A 19,890-nucleotide genomic window follows, 5' to 3' on the forward strand; every position below is an offset into this window, starting at 1 on the left:
GAGAACGGTTCAGACCTAAGTTAGTGCATGGGAAATAATGCACAGACTTTGACAGGTGTGCACTTGAGCTCAGTTAAGTGCCTGTTTCTGAAACAGCCCTGCCTGTAATGCCTGAGTTACCAGAGTGCTTTGTCCTCCCTTGTCATGATGCTAATGGACATTTTCTTCTGTAGGTCTTGATACTGTGATATTTGCTTTCTTGGTGTTTTGATTTGGCACTTCTTTCTTTCTTCTGTGCTGCCTTGTTTTACCTTTTTGCCCGTTCTCCTATTGTCCTGCTGAATAGCCAAACAAACCTGAGGTACTGTTTTTTGTAAAGGAAGAAAAATCACTCTAAACCTGTCTTCCTGGCAAGAAAAGTCTGTCAGTTCTTTTTTTTTTTTTTTTTTTTTTGCGGTACGCAGGCCTCTCACTGTTGTGGCCTCTCCCATTGTGGAGCACAGGCTCCGGACGCGCAGGCTCAGTGGCCATGGCTCATGGGCCTAGCCGCTCCGCGACATGTGGGATCTTCCCGGACCGGGGCACGAACCCGTGTCCCCTGCATTTGCAGGCGGACTCTCAACCACTGTGCAACCAGGGAAGCCCATGTCAGTTCTTTTGAAAATAGCTGCTGTAGGGAATGTGACAGAGTGATGAAGTGGAGGGGGAGGGGTGTTACCTGCTCTTCAGTTTTAAAGTCAGCTACCCTTTCACTAATGGTACTAATTGTATGAAGACTGTCACATGGCTTTTATTTATTTTTGTATCTGGAGAGAGTCTAGGAAGTGAAAATACAAATTTACAGAGAATTATTAGGACGGGGTCAGCAAACTTCCTGTAAAAGACCACGCAGTAAATATATTCGATCTCCGTCAGAACTCCTGCTTTGTGGGAGCAGCCGTAGACGGTCCATGATGCATGGGCTCAGCTGTGTTCCAGTAAAACTTTATTGACAAAGACAGTTGGTGTGGCTACCATGGCTGGTAGTTTTGCTAACTGCCGGTATAGGACATTATTGGAAGAGCTATTTAAAGGCAGTTAGTTATCTTTTAGCTACAAACCTTAACTCCTCTTCCACTGTAGTGAGGTCTGTCTTAGTGTCAAGTCAACACTATTTGTAGCATTGGATTTTCAGTATATTATTAGACTTCATTGAATTGTGTTAATGATGTAAGGGAGGGAGGAGACAGTTCCTGGCTGAGAAAGGAGTTCTGTTAAATATTGTAAAAGCTGTTGTGTAGTCCTAGGTATTATTAATCTCAGAGCCATTAACTAATTTGCCCTCTCTTAAATACTGCACTGGCTTTTGTTTTGAGCTGTCTTAAATCTAGTTTTGTTATTTAAGGTTGACTGATTGGTTGATTATGCAAAAATTAATTGAGCACCTACTATGAACCAGCGACTGTAGACAGATGAACCAGGACTTGGTTCCCATTCTCGAGGTCCTCTCAGTTTCCTAGAATTCAGATTTCTCAAACGAACATCTCACAAAATAAGCAAGTTTTTGGCAATATATTTCCGCTACCATTTATTTCTTTTGTAGTGTTTCATCTGATCCTGGAAACATTTAACATCACTTAATACTCTTTGAAGCATTTATTGATTATAAACCTCTGACTTTATAAAATACCAGGTTTATCTCTCACTCACCCTGGATCAGGGTGTTCATACTTCTTTGAAGGTGTTAATAAAAGCTGTGCTTCCATGGGCTTCCCTGGTGGCGCAGTGGTTGAGAGTCCGCCTGCCGATGCAGGGGGCACGGGTTCGTGCCCTGGTCCAGGAGGATCCCACATGCCGCGGAGCGGCTGGGCCCGTGAGCCATGGCCGCTGAGCCTGCGCATCCGGAGCCTGTGCTCCGCAACCGGAGAGGCCACAACAGTGAGAGGCCTGCGTACCGCAAAAAAAAAAAAAAAAAAGCTGTGCTTCCAGAAGCAGAGTTAAGCATTCAGATTTGCACTTTTAAGTTACGTGAAATGAGCAGCCTCTTTTCTGGTTTAGTTAAACCAGCTATTACACCGCTCTCCGAATACACTGCCTTCTTTGGGTTCTCCCTCTTTCTGTCTGGGACAACATCCTGTTTCATCCACACCTCATTTAACAGAGAGAATGTCTGGACAAACTACCTCCAAGAATCTTGGAGGAAATTCAGAGCTTTTGCATCCTGGCTGTTCATAGCACTGGCACATGAGCACTAATTTTAGTCGTATCTCTTGGTTGTGTATTTTGCACACATCCAGGGGACTGCAGGTCCCCCCGCGTAGCAGCCTGGTTTTTATCTTTGTGTATTCTGACACCTTCACCAGGCCTGGCACACGCTCGGCACATGATAAATGTCGAATGAGTTATTGTTAGAAAATAATAGATTTTATCTCAGAAGCCTTAAGTAACTGCACTGCTCTTGCTAGTTTTTGTCAGTTTAGCTTAAAGCTAACTATGTGTAAGTAAAATTGTTACTGGTACAAATCTGGAAGTATTTCACTGATGTTGAGACTCCATTATGAAGTCACAGCACATGGAGGCTGTGTCTGCTCTCATCTCAGGATGCAGTGTTCTGGGACCAGATGTTCCCAGGGCACTTTCCTAGGCCACAGTCTTGAGTCACTAGGTCTCTGAAGATACTAACTCTCAGCTTAGGCACCGAGGAGGCATAGGTTCTCTTGGATATGCGTTTCTGGCTGACACTCTGCCGCACTTGTTCCCTACACCTGCGAGGAGCCGGGCTACTCCGCTCCTCATGCGAGCCCTCAGTCTCCTCCGTTCTCCTCAGTATAGCGTTTGCTTGTATGATAGCGTTTGCCAGACTGACCGTTAGGAATGTCAGAATTCTGGCATTTAGCAGCTTGATTGTGCACTGACTGTTACCCAGCTCCAGGAAAAAACGTATTTAGAGAATTTATATTTTTGACGGTTTATTTTGAAGCAGATGGTTTATTTGTACAGAATTTAATACTTCCCAGAATTTCATATGAGGGAAAATGTTTTTGTCTCTTTAAAACCATACAAGGAGTTTGAACTTGGGACAAACTAGTAATTTTTCATAAGGCAAATAGAATGACTTGGCCAGTGATTCTCTTTGTTTTTCCTGCTGAGAATATTAAAATTTAATTTTAATGCTAAGATGAGATAGTGATCCAGGAACTTCAGGCCCTTGGAATAGTTTTCCATACTAAATGGCCTTTTAATTGGGTTCTTTTTGTGAATTTTAAGTGGAAGTTTCTTAAATTCATCAGATAACAAGTGAAGTCTTGAGTTTCAGCCATTTGCTCCCCACCACCACCAAACAATGTCCTGTTACTATAATTTTTATTATTATTTTTTTAATTTTAAAATATTTATTTATTTATTTTGGGCTGCGTTGGGTCTTCATTGCTGCGCGTGGGCTTTCTCTAGTTGCAACGAGCAGGGGCTGCTCTTCGTTATGGTTCGTGGGCTTCCCATTGCGGTGGCTTCTTTTGATGCGGAGCGCGGGCTCTAGGCACGTGGGCTTCAGTAGTTGTGGCTCGCGGGCTCGAGAGTGCAGGCTTAGCAGTTGTGGCGCACGGGCTTAATTGCTCCACGGCATATGGCATCTTCCCGGACCAGGGCTCGAACCCGTGTCCCCTGCACTGGCAGGCCGATTCTTAACCACTGCGCCACCAGGGAAGTCCCTACTATAATTTTAAAAATTCAGTTTGCATGATATCAGAAAAACTGTAAAAATAGCCAAAGAATCCCATAAACACTTCTTCCAGATTCTCCAAATGTTAACATTTAACCATACTTGCTTTATTATTATTTTTTTCTGAATTCTTTGAGATAAGTTTTAGACATGATATTCTTTTTACCTTTCTTAAATATTTCACTCCTCAAAACACAGATACTAATACATAACCAGACTCTAATTACCAAAATTAAGAAATTAACACAGATACAATACTGTCATCTAGAGATTTTATTCAAATTTTACCCATTATCCCACTCGTGTTTTAAAACAAAAGAAAAAATATCTTTAATAAAGGCATGATTGGAAAATATCATGTAATTCATACACATATAGAAGACACTTATTTTGCATAAGAGCACTTGCTTCGGGACTGTTTTGGAGAGGGAAAGGATGCTACAGACATCGAGGCCAGTCCCTCATTTTATGAATAAGGAGTAAACGTGGAATCTGCAGCACCAGTGCTGGGTGAGACTCGAGTTCTCGCAGTTTATGTGTGCATGTTATGTATTTTATGATTATAAGCATGGTGGAGAAACACCAGAATTTCAAATGCTATCACTGTGTGGTATGTTTTCAGATGAAGTATTAAATATTTTTATCTGTGTCTAAAAAAATATTTTTTTAAATAATCACGTGTTTTTTAAAAAATTCGTTTCTGAAAACAGTGTGAACATTACTATGAGATAAAGTGCAATCAGGGAAGTTGGTGATCTCCTGAGAGTACATATGGTGGCTCTGTAACTGAGATATCACATCGGTGGTAACGTCACCTTCCAGGGCACAGGCCGGGTGAGCCTCCTGTTTAATGTCTCTCATTGTGTGTATTTAAGGGCCCATGTTTCAAGGGAGCACCCCACCCTCACCTGACAAATTTACCTACATATCCATCCTCACTTCCCTTTCATGTTTCTTAGAAGAGCTGTCTCTCACCCATTTAATCTGTCCACCTGTGTTCTCGAGCCCCTAGCCTTCCTTCTCAGAAAGACATTGCTTTATCAGGGATTCCATCAGTCTCCTGTGTTTTCAGTTCTTCATCTCTTCTGACCTTTTTCTCTGAGCCTGAAGAATGCTCGTCTGAAGCATCCTCTTGTACAGGAGAAATGCCGTGCTCTCTGTCACTCTGCACGACTGTCATGACACATATGCAGGCCAGTCCTTCTGAGGTGCCCTCCATTCTGTCTGGGCTCTGACCAGTTTCCCGGGGACGTCACCACCTGGAATTCCATGTAGATCCCGACTCAGCCCACCCAGACTGAAACCCCCTCCTCAAACTGCCCTGGTGTTTTTCACTTGCAGTCGGTGCCACCAGCACCTGTTCAGTTGCTCGGGCCAGAAATCTGGAAATCTTCACAGGTTCCTCCCTTTGCTTCTCATGCCCCGCGAGCGGGAAGTGAGCAGTCGTGTTGGCGTTGGCGTCATTTGAGTGTGTTTCCGTCTTCTGTAGCCCCGACACACCACCCTGTTCAGAAGGGCATCCCTGCCTCTCTTCACCTGCTCTGCTGCAGTCCCTGCCGCCAGGCGCACCTCCAGCCCGCTTCCTGTCCTGCTTCCGGGTGGCCTTTCTGAAAGAACACATCTCAAAATGTAACTCTCTTCACCCCTGCCTTGTCTCCTGTACCTAGGGTACGTTCCGGAGGTGTTTAGTGTGGGGCTCGGTGGCTCCGCCGACTTTTCACTTTTCCATCGGTTCCCTCTCTGAGCCATCGTAAACTCATCACCGTTTCCTGAAGGTGTGGCACCTCTCCTGTCACCCCTGCCTTTGCATATGCTGCCTGAGTGCGGGTTTTCCCTTAGCCGCGTAAGCATGTGTTGGTTGCTCCACCCACGGCTCCTGTCACTCCCTGGAAAGCCTTTCCTTGCAGCTGGCGCCTCTGCCTCCGGGCTCTGCGTGCTTGCTCCCTCCTTACCACTCTGAGGGAAGTGTTTACCTCTGATGCTAATCTCAGGAGCAGCAGCTGCCTCTCATTCACATAGGAACCCTCACCACCAGTGTCGCTCCCTGGCTCCTAGTAGGTACTCAGCACGCGTTTGTTAAGGGTAATTGAGTCAGATAAACTCTGAGGGGCCGTAGAGCCTCAGCGTAGGTGGTGGATGGCGGTGACCCGTGGGCTGTGGCCCCGGGGCTTGTACCACCTCTCTGTCAATTAAGTCACTGCTGCAGGGGGGAAACTTTGGGGAGTAGAGCTGAAAGTGTGGAAGGAGTAAAAATAACTTTATTCACACTTAAGTGGACTTTAATGTATTTTGCGAGATAGTATATAAGGATCTTTTCTAATGCTGTGTAGAGGGTTTTTTTTTTCTTTTCTGTGTAAGCAAGGAGGTTTTAATTCTCAGCTTTTCGATAGGTCATTGGAGCACAGTGGCAATTCGATAGGTCATTGGAGCACAGTGGCAATACCATATCCTAAAAATCAGATAATTTTTATGGTGTATTTAGCTTAGAATGCATTGTGAGAATTTATCTTCCTACTATTTCTTTTTAGTTTTTTTTATTATTGAAATTAGCATGGTATTATAGAATCCCGGGGTTCTTAAATGTTATCTCCTCCAACTATTACATAATACTTTAATATCTAGACTTAACAGATGTTTACATCATTGAGCACAGAACAACTGATGGAAAAGGAGGCATTATCAGTAATATAAATAAACTGCTGAATTTATATGGATACTTTGTCTTTTTTTTTTTTTTTTTTTTGCGGTACGCGGGCCTCTCACCGCCGCGGAGCACAGGCTCCGGACGCACAGGCCCAGCGGCCATGACCCACGGGCCCAGTCGCTCCGTGGCATGTGGGATCCTCCCGGACCGGGGCACGAACCCACGTCCCCTGCATCGGCAGGCGGACTCCCAACCACTGCACCACCAGGGAAGCCCCACTTTGTCATTTTTAATACTTGTCTAAATGCTTTATGTAGTATCTTTCATTGTTTTTTTTTCAGTAATTATTTTTATACTTTCACTTTCTTTTTCCCAAATAAAACAATAAAAGGACCAGAGATGAAGAAGTCCCAGAGGATGCACAGATCAGGCCAGAGGATGTTCCTACAGACCCCACTGTTTGTAATTCCAGTGTCAAACTGGAAGGTGCGCCAGACCCGGACATCGGTGCTGAAAGCCCTAGGAAGCCTCCAGGGGACAGCTCATTACCTTGTCGTTTGTCCTCAGAGCCTAATCAGGAGGCAGCTAGTCATGAGGATGATAAAAAGCCCGGCACCTGCAGGTCTGCCTGTCGGTTGGAGGTGGGCGCCAGTGCACAGGACTCAGCTCCCCTAGATCAGGAGTTGTACAACTCCTTCCACTTCTGGAGGACTCCTCTTCCCGAAATAGATCTAGATGTGGAGCTGGAGCACGGCTCTGGGAACAAACTCAGCCCCGAGGGGCTGGAGGGAATGCCTGAAGCCACCGCCCCGGCTTCTGCAAACATCACCATGGCCACCAGAAAGGAACTGGAAGAGATGATAGAAAACCTGGAGCCACACATTGACGATCCCGACGTGAAAGGTATGGGAGTCAGTTCTTTATTCTGATAAAAAATGTTATTTCCTGACTCTTTCCCCAGAAAAATTGCCTTTTAAAAATCTATTTTGACCATTGTCATCATGTATTCTTGTCTGGATAAATGTGATTAGTCTGAATTTTAGGAAATAAATTTCAGATGAGCCCGTCACTGTGTTCCTAAGTGTAGCATGTACAGATGTGTTGGTTCAAAAATCGCTCTCTGACTTGTTCACACTCACTCACTGTTTTTACAATTTTAACCCTTGAGTCCTGCCTTAACTCTTCTGCTCTGGATCTCATAAACCTTTTATAAACAGCAGATGCAGTGCTGTGTTTTACAGAAAGACTATAGTCTGTTAGCAGTGGACAAAGATACGTATCTTCCTGTGGAACGTGGTGTTTTAAGAGCTGTGGGCGTTTGCGAGGGTCTTGCTTGTGTCTTTGTTTCTCAGTTGGGACCTTGTTCCATTGGGTTACACTTGTGTCACCTAGATTCTGCCATTGTGAACGGCAGCCTTGAAGGTTGTTGTGTGTAAAAACAACAAGTTGCTCTCGCTCAGTGGAATAGGAGTGTGGGAATGAGGTCCCAGGCCACCCCACTCTGCCTGCCGGGGCCAGGGTGTGGTTTACGGTCTGGGGGCAGGAACCTGATGCCAGTGACATCAGAGCTCCTACTGAGCACACTAACCAGTGAAATCTGAAATGTTACCATAAAACAAAAAACAATTTTGAAAAATCCCCAAACTGCAAGGCTTCAGATCCTTTATCACTTTGTGGATTTTTTTTTCCTTGTTCATTCTAGAAGCTAAAATTTCTAAACTGTCAGTTTGCTCAATGTTAGCAAAATACCTATTTTTAAAGCAGACAAAGCGAAACCTTCAGTGTCCTTCTAAAACACGCAAAACCTTGTTGTGTTTAAACTTGGAAATTTCATCCGTGGAGGTGATATTAGCAGTTATCTTTATTTGGCTTTAACGTATCATGATTTTTAAAGACTTCCTGTGGTAATTTTATGCTTGGAGAAAAACTAAATGATTTGTTTGATTAAAGGCAAATTCGTATCCTTGATGGTTGAAATTTATTTTAATTTGACTGGCAGACAGTCACCTTTTCCAGAATGCTGTGAATAGTATCGGGCGCCGTGAGCCTCTCTTGAGTCTGTGTGTGCAGTTTATCCTCGCCATTCGTGGACCAGTAGTTCATTCCTCCTCCTTATGAGTGTTTTCCGTAGAATGTCCTATTTTCTATCCCTCGCGGTGGATTAGTTTCTCTGAAAACCTCACAGCTTTCCTGCTCTCGCTAGTTCCTCATTGTGGCTCCTGCCCTTGATTTTTACCCCCTTGAGCCCAGAATTCTGCATTTTATGACAACCTGGTGATGTAGCAAATACTGAGGTTTGGTTTTGTTTGACAAATTAGAATCTTCATCAGAATCTCTTGCCTTTGCCCTCTCCCTTCCACCCCAGATGAGGAGGATGGAGACAGAATTACACCTCAGATGTGCACATCTTGGGGTGGTCAGCTCTTGATAAATGTTGTCTTTACAGGTTTCTGCTTTTTGTTGAAATAAATTTTATCATTTGTCAACTGAAGTTTGATTCAGTTGATCAAACTTCAGTAACTCTTAAGTTATGTTTTTTTGTTTTTTTGTTTTTTGTTTTGTTTTGTTTGTGTTTTTTGCTGTACGCGGGCCTCTCACTGTTGTGGCCTCTCCCGCTGCGGAGTACAGGCTCTGGATGTGCAGGCCCAGCAGCCATGGCTCACGGACCCAGCCGCTCCGCGGCATGTGGGATCCTCCCGGACCAGGGCACGAACCCGTGTCCCCTGCATCGGCAGGCGGACTCTCAACCACTGCGCCACCAGGGAAGCCCCTCAAGTTTTGTTTTTTTTGTACGCTCCTTACCTTTGTGGAAGAAAGATTCCTAACTGGCCTTTGGCCTGTTCTGGGAGCTCTCCCTGTACACACCTGCTAGTCAGTTCTTTGACACGTAGTAGATACCTACTAAATATTGATGGAAATATTGAATAAGCTACTTTAAATGCTTTTTTTTTTTAACAAATAAGCTAAAAGGAATATGCGTAGTTTGCTTTTTTAAAAGCCCTACATGGACACATATGAGCTTCAGGATATGACTTTGTGTTTCAGAAAGTGACTAACACTGTTTGACTTAAACTTTACAGGCTGCAATTGAGATTTTAGTAGTAATACTATATTATGATTTGATCAGTTCTCTTTCTAATTCAGCTCTTACACCTGTTACAATTTAAATTTGTCATGTTGTTCTTTCTGTCCATAATGTTGATACTTTTGTAACATATTCATCGATTGACTGATTCATCCAGCATCACTTATCGAGCACCTATTATGTGCCAGCTACTCTTCCAGGCAGTGAATATATACCAGCAGCAGACCAGACAGAAATCCCAGCCTCAGAGAGCACAGAGGGTGAGACACTTAGTGTGTAAACTGCCTGTGTCAGATGTTCTGCAGCAAAACATTGGTGGGCAGGGTTGGGGGCAGGAGGGCTTCGGCTGCAGAATTCCCGAGCATATGAGGGCATATTAAACCCGTGTTAATTGTAGTAACTATTTCTGACTTTTTATACTATTAGAAGGTGTTTTAGGTTTTTGAAGGGTGTACCTTAACTGTGGGTGCTTTTTCTTTTCTAGTCTGCGGTTGTGGACAGTCTGTCAGAGAATGTCTATCTTTTTGAAAGGCAGAATTAACCCCAAATTGGAAACTAAGTTCTGGCCAGGGACTCAACTAGTTATGTTGCGTGTGTGTATTCTTGACTGGGGGCAGGGGAACGTCAGGGTGAGGTGGACCCTCAGAGTCGAGTTTCTGCTTTCACGAGCCACTGGGTCCCTTGTTCTTTTCCATGCTGTTTGGTGGGAATGTCATGGGACACAAGAGCAAGAGTTGGGATTTTTTTCCTCTAAGGCAGCCTTTGCTTCACAGTCTTAGCAATTTAACTCTTACCTTCTTTGAAGCATTGATAGATAATTTTTTTTTTCTTTGTGGGTCTCTAATCAAAAAACTTAAGTGTTTCCAGGAACTAGAATGAGATGTTCCTGTCAGAAAAAGAAGGCCCTTTCTCAGCTGTGGAACAGAAGTAGATCCTATGTGGAAGGACAGAAAGGGAGGTAGTAAAATGGGAAGAAGGTGTAAGAGAGCCCCTTTTCCAAACTCCCTGGCGTGTGGCATCACCAGGCTGATTCAGGATTGAGCCACGGCTGAATAGTGACCGGTGCCGGTTTGATTGGCCGTGGCCAGTTCACAGACTGCAGAGGGGAAGCTGGCCAGGCCAGCAAGTGCAGAGCTCTCTCCAGTTTCGTTAGGGCCAGTGGAATAACTGGGTCCACTGGACAGTTGTGGTCTGAAAAATCATATTGTTCGTTGATTGTAAGCAAGAAATTGTTAGGAACTTGTGACTAACCTCCAGGACGGTGTGCGAGAGAGATGGAAAGGGTGAGCTCAGCCAGACCAGCGCTTCGGGCGGGGGCAGGAAATTCCAGGTTCCAGGCTGTCCCCGATTCTGAGCGCGAGTCACCAGGGACCGCGTGGGCTCTGATCCTGGGGTTTCCGCCCGCATCATGAGGAAAACGCAGACGTGGTGAAGGCCTGTGCTTCAGTTTCCTTCCGCTGGTCGTGGTGAGCCATCCGCTGAGTCTCAGGCAAGCCTGGGTTCTCCGGGGCCACGGGCTCTCCGTGAGTGGGCATGAGGTCGTCCTCGTGACCTTTGTACCAGTCTTTTGAAGGAGGTAACCTCAGTGTGACGCACTGAAACTTTTGTGAACATACAAACCTAAAGGTACAGAGTAACATAGACAAGGAGGAGGCTGTCGTTTACTCAGGTTGGTGGCCTGTGTGAGGCGTGTTCTGTGAAAGGCTTCCCAGGAACAGGTCGTGATGCATGAGGAAGCCCACCCTCACACCCCCCGCCTGCGTCTACGGGGGCAGAAAGCATGTTCCGGGCCATCGGCCTCCTTTAGTTCTGTTGTGATTTCATTGTGGAAATTTGGAGGATTCTAAAAGGGGAGCTGAAGTGAGTAAAGGATTAGTACAAATTGCAGCTGGAATTCCCAAAAGAATGAGGATGCTTTCTGTGAGTAACTTTTCATGATTAGACACCTTCAGTTTAATCTATTCAGTTAGGTTATCATCCTGTATGTTTCTTGTGTCTGTCTTGCTGGGTACCTTGTATACTTAACTAGAATTTTATAAATGCTATAGCATAGTAATAGGTTATCTTAATAAAATACTGATTGCTTTTTAATAATCTTTAAGTAGAGTGGGAGCACACTTTCTAATCTTTGTACTAAATAAATTTGCAGGTAAACTTTATAAATTCCTATATTTTGAGCATCCAGGTGGATTGTTACTTGAAGTAATGCTAAACAATTTCTTTTTGCTAAATTCTTCATTTATTTTGGGGGGAAGGAAGAATGCTTTATCTTCACTTTGAATGACTTTTATAAAGAAGATGTAACTCAAAACGTAGACAGTGCTATTTGCCAGACTTCAGGGCTGCTGCTTGGGTTATCTGTCATTTTGGTTTCCTGCGAGTGAGACAGTGCTTGTTTGGGATCCCTGTGTTTGGGACAAGTCACTAATTTCACTTTCAAAAAGAATTAGAGAAAAGTAAAATAAACAGGAATGAGATATGAGATGTTTAAATGTAACTGCCACAGAAATCTTTGTAATTCCCATTGTTTTATGTTGGCAGGGTCTGTGTGACTGCTCTCCTGCTAATATAGCTTAGTAAGTAAGCCTCGCCAGTCCCGCTCATGTGTTCCCAAAACATAGTTCACTGACCCTGAAATTGACTAGATAGCATCTCTCTTTTCATACTAACGCAGAATAATGTACAGTAGTGGGTAAACATTTTTAATCTCATGAAAGCATATTAGTTTTCTACTTTTTCCCTCAGAGAACTAATGATTGACCACAGTAGAGGTTTTTTCCAGCTTTTCGATGGCAGTGTCCCAAAAGCACTGCGTCTCATTGATCCCATAACCCTGCGCAGGGAGAGCCCGGGCACCCGCGGCCCCATGCTCACAGCCCTGTCGTTCCGCCCACAGCACAGGTGGACGTGCTGGCCGCCGCCCTGCGCGCCTCCAGCCTGGACGCCTGCGACGAGGCCAGCGAGGCCGCCCGGAGGGCCCCGCAGGATGAGCTCCCTGGCTGCAGACTTGACCACGGCACCACCGGGCCTTTGACGAGCGAGGCCGTCGAGGTGAGGGCTCCGCAGGGTGTGCACAGTGAGCCGGGTGGCCCCGGCACCGTTCGCGGGGCGGCCATGGTGCTCGTCACGGCCCAGTTACCACGTCCTGTCGCTGGTTTCTCCGTCTCCCTTCTGCCTAAAGTAAAAGTCATCGTCACCACGTCCTGTCTCTGTGACATGAGTGTCATGTCCAGAGCTTGGAGTTAATAGTCAGCCCCGGGACTGTCTACATGACCACTCCGCAGCTTCAGTGTGGGTGTGGCTCACTGCAGTGAAATAATCTTACTGGAGACAAAGCCCTTTATCAAGAGTAATTAACTCTTCCCTTTTCTTTTTGGAGGGGTGCTTTGTTTCTGATGGGACCATTTCACTGCAGCGAGCAGCACAGTATTCTGAGCGGAAGATCGGGACTTGAGGCCGTGTTGCGGGATTATCTGGACCCTGGAGTGTGCGGGTGGGTACTGTGACCAGCCCGCCTGCCTGTGTCCTGCACCGTCCTTCCCGAGCCCCCCGACCCCCCACCAAGCCAGCACCACGCGGTGTCAGTAGTTCTCATCCCTTGTGTGTGTCGGCGGGAGAAGGAACACATGCTGGTGGCCAGAGGCAGGTGGTCTCGGGTCAGAGCGGCCTGGACGCTGAGCTCAGGGAGGGGGGCCTCATACGCATGGGGGCACGGGGGTCCCAGGGCCCCAGTGGATTCCTGGCTTGTTTTCTGTTAGATGACACCCGGTATAGTTAGAAATCTTGCATAAAACCAGGGCTTCAGAATGCAACCCTGACCACTTAGCATCATCGGAGATTTCAGTACTTTATCTGAGTTTTAGAAGGTGTTTTGTTTTCATTTTGGGGTTGGCGGGAGCTGTTAAAAAAGTATTGGGTCAGCCAGAAAGTTGGTTCGGGTTTTCCTGTAACATCACATGACAACCCCGAATGAACTTTTGGGCCAGCCCAATGTATTTGTGAAATTAGAAATAGCCAGGAATAGAAATAGTAGACGAAAGACTGTATGACATACCATACAACAGTTGCCTGAAGCCCCCTCTAAATACTGTTTTATTGATAGCTAATTTTAGATATTGGGACCTTTTCAAAATTACTTCTAAATTTACTTTTTAATTACATTTGTTCTGGAATTTATTTTCATACATTTAGCAACCTATTCTGAAAGCTTGATTTAAGGCAGGGGAATTCTTATGAGGTCTTAGGTCTGTTTATAAATGTTTAAGAGCATGAAGAATTTGTACGTATTCTTATCTTTTGGTGGCCTTGAAAGGTGAGTAACTTAGTAAGATAGTTTAAATGAAGGGAACTCGCAGACAGGACAGTTCTTTAAGTGGCCGTTCTCTCCCGACAGAATATGGAGTCCACCCTTCGCTACATTCATGATGATTCAGACTCGGGCACCAGTGGTGGTTTTAGCCCCGATGAGGAAAGGAGAGCTAAAGTGCAGGTAGGTGACCCAAAACTCTTTACTTTGTGTGGGTGTTGTTAAGTCCACTTTTAAACCCGTTTCTCACCAAATTTGGCCCTTCTGATAATGTTTTGAAAATGAGGGCTGATATATCATACTTCTGATAAGAAAATTCAAGCGGTCGAGTAAAATACAAGCAGAAATCTTCCTCTTCTCACACCCGTGACCCCTTCCCCTCCAGGGTGACCACGACCATGGGTCCTCTTGTATTTCCTCAGCGCACCTAGGCGGACACGCCAGCGCGTCGGCGTGCACCTTTGTCTTTCAAAGACAGATAGAGCTAGGCCGTCATGCCTGGGTCTTCATGCCTGAGTTGCCAAGGATTGTAAGGTAGAGCTTGACTTCAGAGAGGAGAACGTGGGAGTATGGCCCAGAGCCACTGTAAAGTGCTGTCGGCTGGCAGGGTGACTCGAATCGGAGGCTTTACATGTGGGGTCGTTGGAATGTGGTGGTGCCTGTCTTTCTTTTTTCTTTTCTTTTTTAAAGAGTCGTGTCTTGGAGCTCTTTGCACAGGAGCACAGACTCCCCCCCGCGCCGCCCCAGCACAGCACCCACGCGGCCCCGCGTGAGCAGGGCTGGGACGGGCGTCCAGATGTAGGTGTGCTGTGATATTACAAGTAAAGCCACATTCATCGTGATCATGTCTGTGCTTTGCTCCTGGGACTGTCTGTGCATTATTATAAGTAGATTGCCTAGGTCAAAGGGGGGTGAGTCCTTTGTTTTTGTTTGTTCTATTTATTAAAAATGGAGTTGGTATTCATAGTGGGGTTTTTTTGTTTTTTTTTTTTCGGTACGCGGGCCTCTCACTATTGTGGCCTCTCCCGTTGCGGAGCACAGGCTTTGGACACGCAGGCTCAGCGGCCATGGCTCACGGGCCCAGCCGCTCCGCGGCACGTGGGATCCTCCCGGACCGGGGCACGAACCCGTGCCCCCTGCACCAGCAGGCGGACTCCCAACCACTGCGCCACCAGGGAAGCCCCCATAGTGTTTTAAAACATGCTTTTTCAAGCCAGTGCATACAGATTGTCTCATTCCTTTAATGAATTTCCATTTTAATTTATTTTTTAAAAATAGATAATACGTTTACAAAGTTCAGAATTCAGCTTCCTTCTCAGCTTTTCTCCTCCAGCACCCACTTTGCTTTTCCCCCAAAGCAGCCAGTTTTATCTTTATTTTGTAGCTCCTTCCAAAGCTATATTTCACATACATAAGCAAGATCGTAGATATGTTCTTCTTGTCCTCGCATTTATACAAGTGGTTAGAGGTATGTGCACTTTAAGTTTCTATAGATAATGGCTAAATTTCCATCCAAAGGCGGTTGTTGTTGTCGTTTTAAGATCCTTGTTGGTGACAGTGCAGAAGAGGGCCTGCTTAGCCTCACCTGCTAGGTTAGCCTCATCCACTAGGTTAGCCTCATTCAGTAGGTTACCCCAGACTCTGTAATCTCTGCCAACACTGAAAGGTGCTGATCTTATTTTTAATGTATCTCTTAAATTTAGTAAGCAGCTCTCATCATCCTCCAAGCTGTTTTCTGTTTTAAGATCTTGTTTGTTGTTTTCCTTCTTGAAGCTGCTTTTATTCATTTATACATGTATCTCCCTTAGCGTGTTTTCTTATCTCTTTTCAGTTATTGGAAACCTGAAACTTGGAGATTGGTTTTTCACTACTATATGAGGTGCAAGTGTGCCTAATTTACAAAGTCTGCACTCTCTCTTGGTTAGGACGTTGTGCCCCAGGCCCTGCTGGATCAGTATCTCTCCATGACCGACCCCTCCCGGGCGCAGACAGTGGACACGGAGATCGCCAAGCACTGCGCATACAGCCTGCCGGGTGTGGCACTGACGCTCGGCCGGCAGAACTGGCACTGCCTGCGCGAGACCTACGAGACGCTGGCCTCCGACATGCAGGTGCGGGGGCCCTGTGCACGTTGCCTCGCGTGCAGAGAGCTTGCCGGTGACACCAGAGCACTCCCCCGTGGGTCCAGGCTCCTCCCTCCACCTGAGCAGCCTCTCCTCTTTTTTGTCTGAAGTGCTAGAATTAACTTCCCGTTTGACCTGCTGAGGTTCCTAACTCAAAGGTGCTGTTGTCTAAAGTTTACATGCAGATGAGTTCTTGAGAATATAGGGTTTCATTTTACCCCAGAAACAGTGTTATACATGCTTCCTCCCTGATATTTTTCAACCTTAGCAGAACTGCAGTCGTGTTAGCGCTGCCAAGGTCTGGGCCCGGCAGGCAGCGCAGTGTGGGTGGGAGAAAGTTGATGGGTATGTGCGTGCCCGTTTGTGCACACGTGTGCTCACCACCACCACCCGTTTGAGAAACAAGAAATGGGAAACATTGACCCTTGGTCGTTTGTGGCTTTTTGTGGCTATTTTCCCAGGCTTTGCCGACTTCATCCCCCCGTCCTTGGGTCTGGCTTCCATACACCCAAGTCCCTTTTCCTTCAGCGACCATCATCTCTCAGTTATTCGAAGGCATCTGCTGAGACTAATTTATACTGAGTTGTGAATGGTTATCCCTCGGTGTCTCAGTTGACTCGGCAAGTTGGAAGTCGAGAGTCCCTTTGGGAACATAGTTTAAGTCCCTCCTCCGACCTCTGGAGAAGCTGATCCCTGCTCAGCCCTCAGGGGTGGAACTGGGCGTGGGACACATGGCCAGTGACCAGTGAGTGTTTCACCCTCTCTGTGAGCGGCTTTCCACCTTTATTCTGTGGACTCTCGGAGCTGCTGGTGATGGGGGCGGCTCTGGATGGGCAGGGCTTATCCGAACATCCTGCCTTCTTCCATTTGATACATTGAACATGGGTACAGCATTTTATCTCAAGAACAGGTTCTTGTGTTTGGGGGCGGGGATAAAGCCTTTGTTCTAAACAGCTTCTCAGCAGGTAAAGCTTTAAACTAAATAACAAAGTAAAATTTTTAAAATTAAGGCCACATGAAGAAAAAGATGTTTTTGACATATAAAGTTTCCTGTAAATGGAGCGCATTTCTGTTCCGGTGTTCTTTTCCAGGGCTGCCCGCAAGAGATTTTCCCAATCTTGTCTCTCTTTTTTTTTTTTTTTTTTTTTTTTGCAGTATGCGGGCCTCTCACTGTTGTGGCCTCTCCCGTAGCGGAGCACAGGCTCCGGACGCGCAGGCTCAGCAGCCATGGCTCACAGGCCCAGCCGCTCTGCGGCATGTGGGATCTTCCCGGACCGGGGCACAAGCCCGTGTCCCCTGCATTGGCAGGCGGACTCTCAACCACTGTGCCACCAGGGAAGCCCAATCTTGTGTCTCTTTAATTGCCAGTTCTTTAAAACGAGTTTTGTGGTTGTTTTTAATCCAGGGTAGTCTGTGCAGAGTCGGGAGGGGCACAGTGCAGGGAGAGGCACACCAGCCAGCCTTCGATCTGTGTGGGACGCCAGGAACTTGGGCATCCAGTGCTCCAAGAGCTACACTGGCTTCACCACCAGTGATCTCCAAGCATTTTTTTCCTTCCTAAGTGAAAGGGAGGTAATATATACTGTGCAGGGATTTTGCATTTTTCTGCCAGTTTTTGATAGAAAGTAGGCATTTAAAACTTGGTATCTATTATTACTATTTTATTCTGATTTAACTTGAGATTAATAACATTCAGATATAATAAATTAACCTTCATGCATTGTGCAAAAGTTAAAGTACCAAGACTTTGTGATCAGCTTACTCACGCAGTTGTCTTTATTTCTGCAGTGGAAAGTTCGAAGGACCTTAGCCTTCTCCATCCACGAACTTGCAGTCATCCTTGGAGATCAGTTGACAGCTGCAGATCTGGTTCCAATTTTTAATGGATTTTTAAAAGACCTCGATGAAGTCAGGATAGGTGTCCTTAAACACTTGCATGATTTTCTGAAGGTAATTTTTAACTTCTTTTGTATAAAAACACACTAAAATTCTACTGTAGAGTTAAAATTTTGACTTTATGCTGCCATCAAGATAGGTTTCTGTATGTTCTATGTAACAAATGTAGCCATGAGTTTGATGGTACCATGTGGTTAAAAAATAGTCCCCTTCTGATCAATTTTGCTAGTGTCACTTCAGTGTTTAATTTAAAAATTATGCTAAATTTCATTTTTAAATGACATTAGATCATAGTTAAAAACATTTGTACCTTTTTTCTCATAATTACTGAACTAACATGTAGGAAATTACATGGACATTAAGCCTTCTGTGGTGTGTCCTCACCCCTCTGATGTGGATCTCTGGTCTCTGACAGGAGCAGCGCTGACTTTACAAATTGTTTTATCCCGGAGAACTATTGTAGTCGTAAAGTTTGAGGTGCAGAAGTATCATAATTGAAATTGCTCTGATTGTCCCAATAATGTCCCCTCAACTCAGAATCCAGTGGGGAATTGCACACAGAATTTAAATATCACGTTTCTTTAGTCCTCTTAAATCTAGGACAGTTTCCCTGACTTTTCACCTGTAATGTCATGGACCTTTTTGAAGGGGCCAAGCCAGTGGTTTTGGAGAATGCCCCCCAATTTGAAATTGCTTGAGCGCTGTCACACAGTTAGATTCAGGTTAAACAGGTGTTGTCTGCCAAGAGTATCACCTCTCTACCTAGGTCCCTGGGTGTTTTTCTGAATGGGTTGCGTCAGGGGTAACACGATGTTGGCTCTTGGGTCCCTGGTGATGCTGAGTCCGGTCCCTTGGCCGTGGGTCAGCTCACTTTTCTATCGAGGTTATTGACTCCTCAGTGGGCGATTCTTTCAAACTCTGAACAGCTGTCTCCCTGAGTCCTTCACACAGTGCTTTTGCATTTCTGCATCTGTACCTGGTTCTTGCCTGAATCACTTGTTACTGTGTGAGTTGTAAAATACTAATTTTCTGTTCTTTGTAATTCCTTCTGTGTTTACTAGTTAGTATCTCCTGTAAAGATAACCTTTCCCTTCTCTTCCTCTGCCTTTTTGGAAGTTTTTTTTAGTATCAGTGTGGACTCTAGAATTACTTTTTTATTCCGTGTAATATAATCGATTTCTGTCGGGTTTTTTTGTTTCTTTGTTTTTTAACATCTTTATTGGAGTATAATTGCTTTACAATGGTGTGTTAGTTTCTGCTTTATAACAGAGTGAATCAGTTTATACATATACATATGTCCCCATATCTCTTCCCTCTTGCATCTCCCTCCCTCCCACCCTCCCTATCCCACCCCTCTAGGTGGTCACAAAGCATGGAGCTGATCTCCCTGTGCTATGTGGCTGCTTCCCACTAACTATCTGTTTTACGTTTGATAGTGTATATATGTCCATGCCACTCTCTCACTTTGTCACAGCTTACCCTTCCCCCTCCCTGTATCCTCAAGTCCATTCTCTAGTAGGTCTGCATCTTTATTCCCATCTTGCCCCTGGGTTCTTCTGATCATTATTTTTTCTTTCTTTTTTTTTTTTTTTAGATTCCATATATATGTGTCAGCATACAGTATTTGTCTTTCTCTTTCTGACTTACTTCACTCTGTATGACAGTCTCTAGGTCCATCCACCTCATTACAAATAACTCAGTTTTGTTCCTTTTTATGGCTGAGTAATAGTCCATTGTATATATGTGCCACATCTTCTTTATCCATTCATCTGTTGATGGACACTTAGGTTGCTTCCAGGTCCTGGCTATTGTAAAAAGAGCTGCAATGAACATTTTGATACATGACTCTTCTTGAATTATTGTTTTCTCAGGGTGTATGCCCAGTAGTGGGATTGCTGGCTCGTATGGTAGTTCTATTTTTAGTTTTTGAAGGAACCACCATACTGTTCTCTATAGTGGCTGTATCACTTTACATTCCCACCAACCGTGCAAGAGGATTCCCTTTTCTCCACACCCTCTCCAGCATTTATTGTTTGTAGATTTTTTGATAGTGGCCATTCTGACCGGTGTGAGATGATATCTCATTGTAGTTTTGATTTGCATTTCTCTACTGATTAATGATGTTGAGCATTCTTTCATGTGTTTGTTGGCAATCTGTATATCTTCTTTGGAAAAATGTCTGTTTAGGTCTTCTGCCCA

At 45.1% G+C, this 19,890-nt stretch overlaps 1 protein-coding gene across 1 annotated transcript in view; it reads left to right on the top strand.

Annotated features, from left to right (window-relative positions):
* PPP4R1 (protein phosphatase 4 regulatory subunit 1) overlaps positions 1-19,890 on the top strand; it is a 61,661-nt gene that overhangs the window by 28,520 nt on the left and 13,251 nt on the right. Inside the window, exons 11-15 of the mRNA XM_079717142.1 lie at positions 6,673-7,184; positions 12,263-12,417; positions 13,760-13,855; positions 15,598-15,783; positions 17,584-17,745. Of these exons, the coding sequence (XP_079573268.1) occupies positions 6,673-7,184; positions 12,263-12,417; positions 13,760-13,855; positions 15,598-15,783; positions 17,584-17,745 (1,111 nt within the window). The remainder of the gene's footprint in view (positions 1-6,672; positions 7,185-12,262; positions 12,418-13,759; positions 13,856-15,597; positions 15,784-17,583; positions 17,746-19,890) is intronic.

This window comes from Hyperoodon ampullatus, assembly GCF_949752795.1.
Source record: "Hyperoodon ampullatus genome assembly, chromosome: 13".
NCBI lineage: Eukaryota > Metazoa > Chordata > Mammalia > Artiodactyla > Ziphiidae > Hyperoodon > Hyperoodon ampullatus.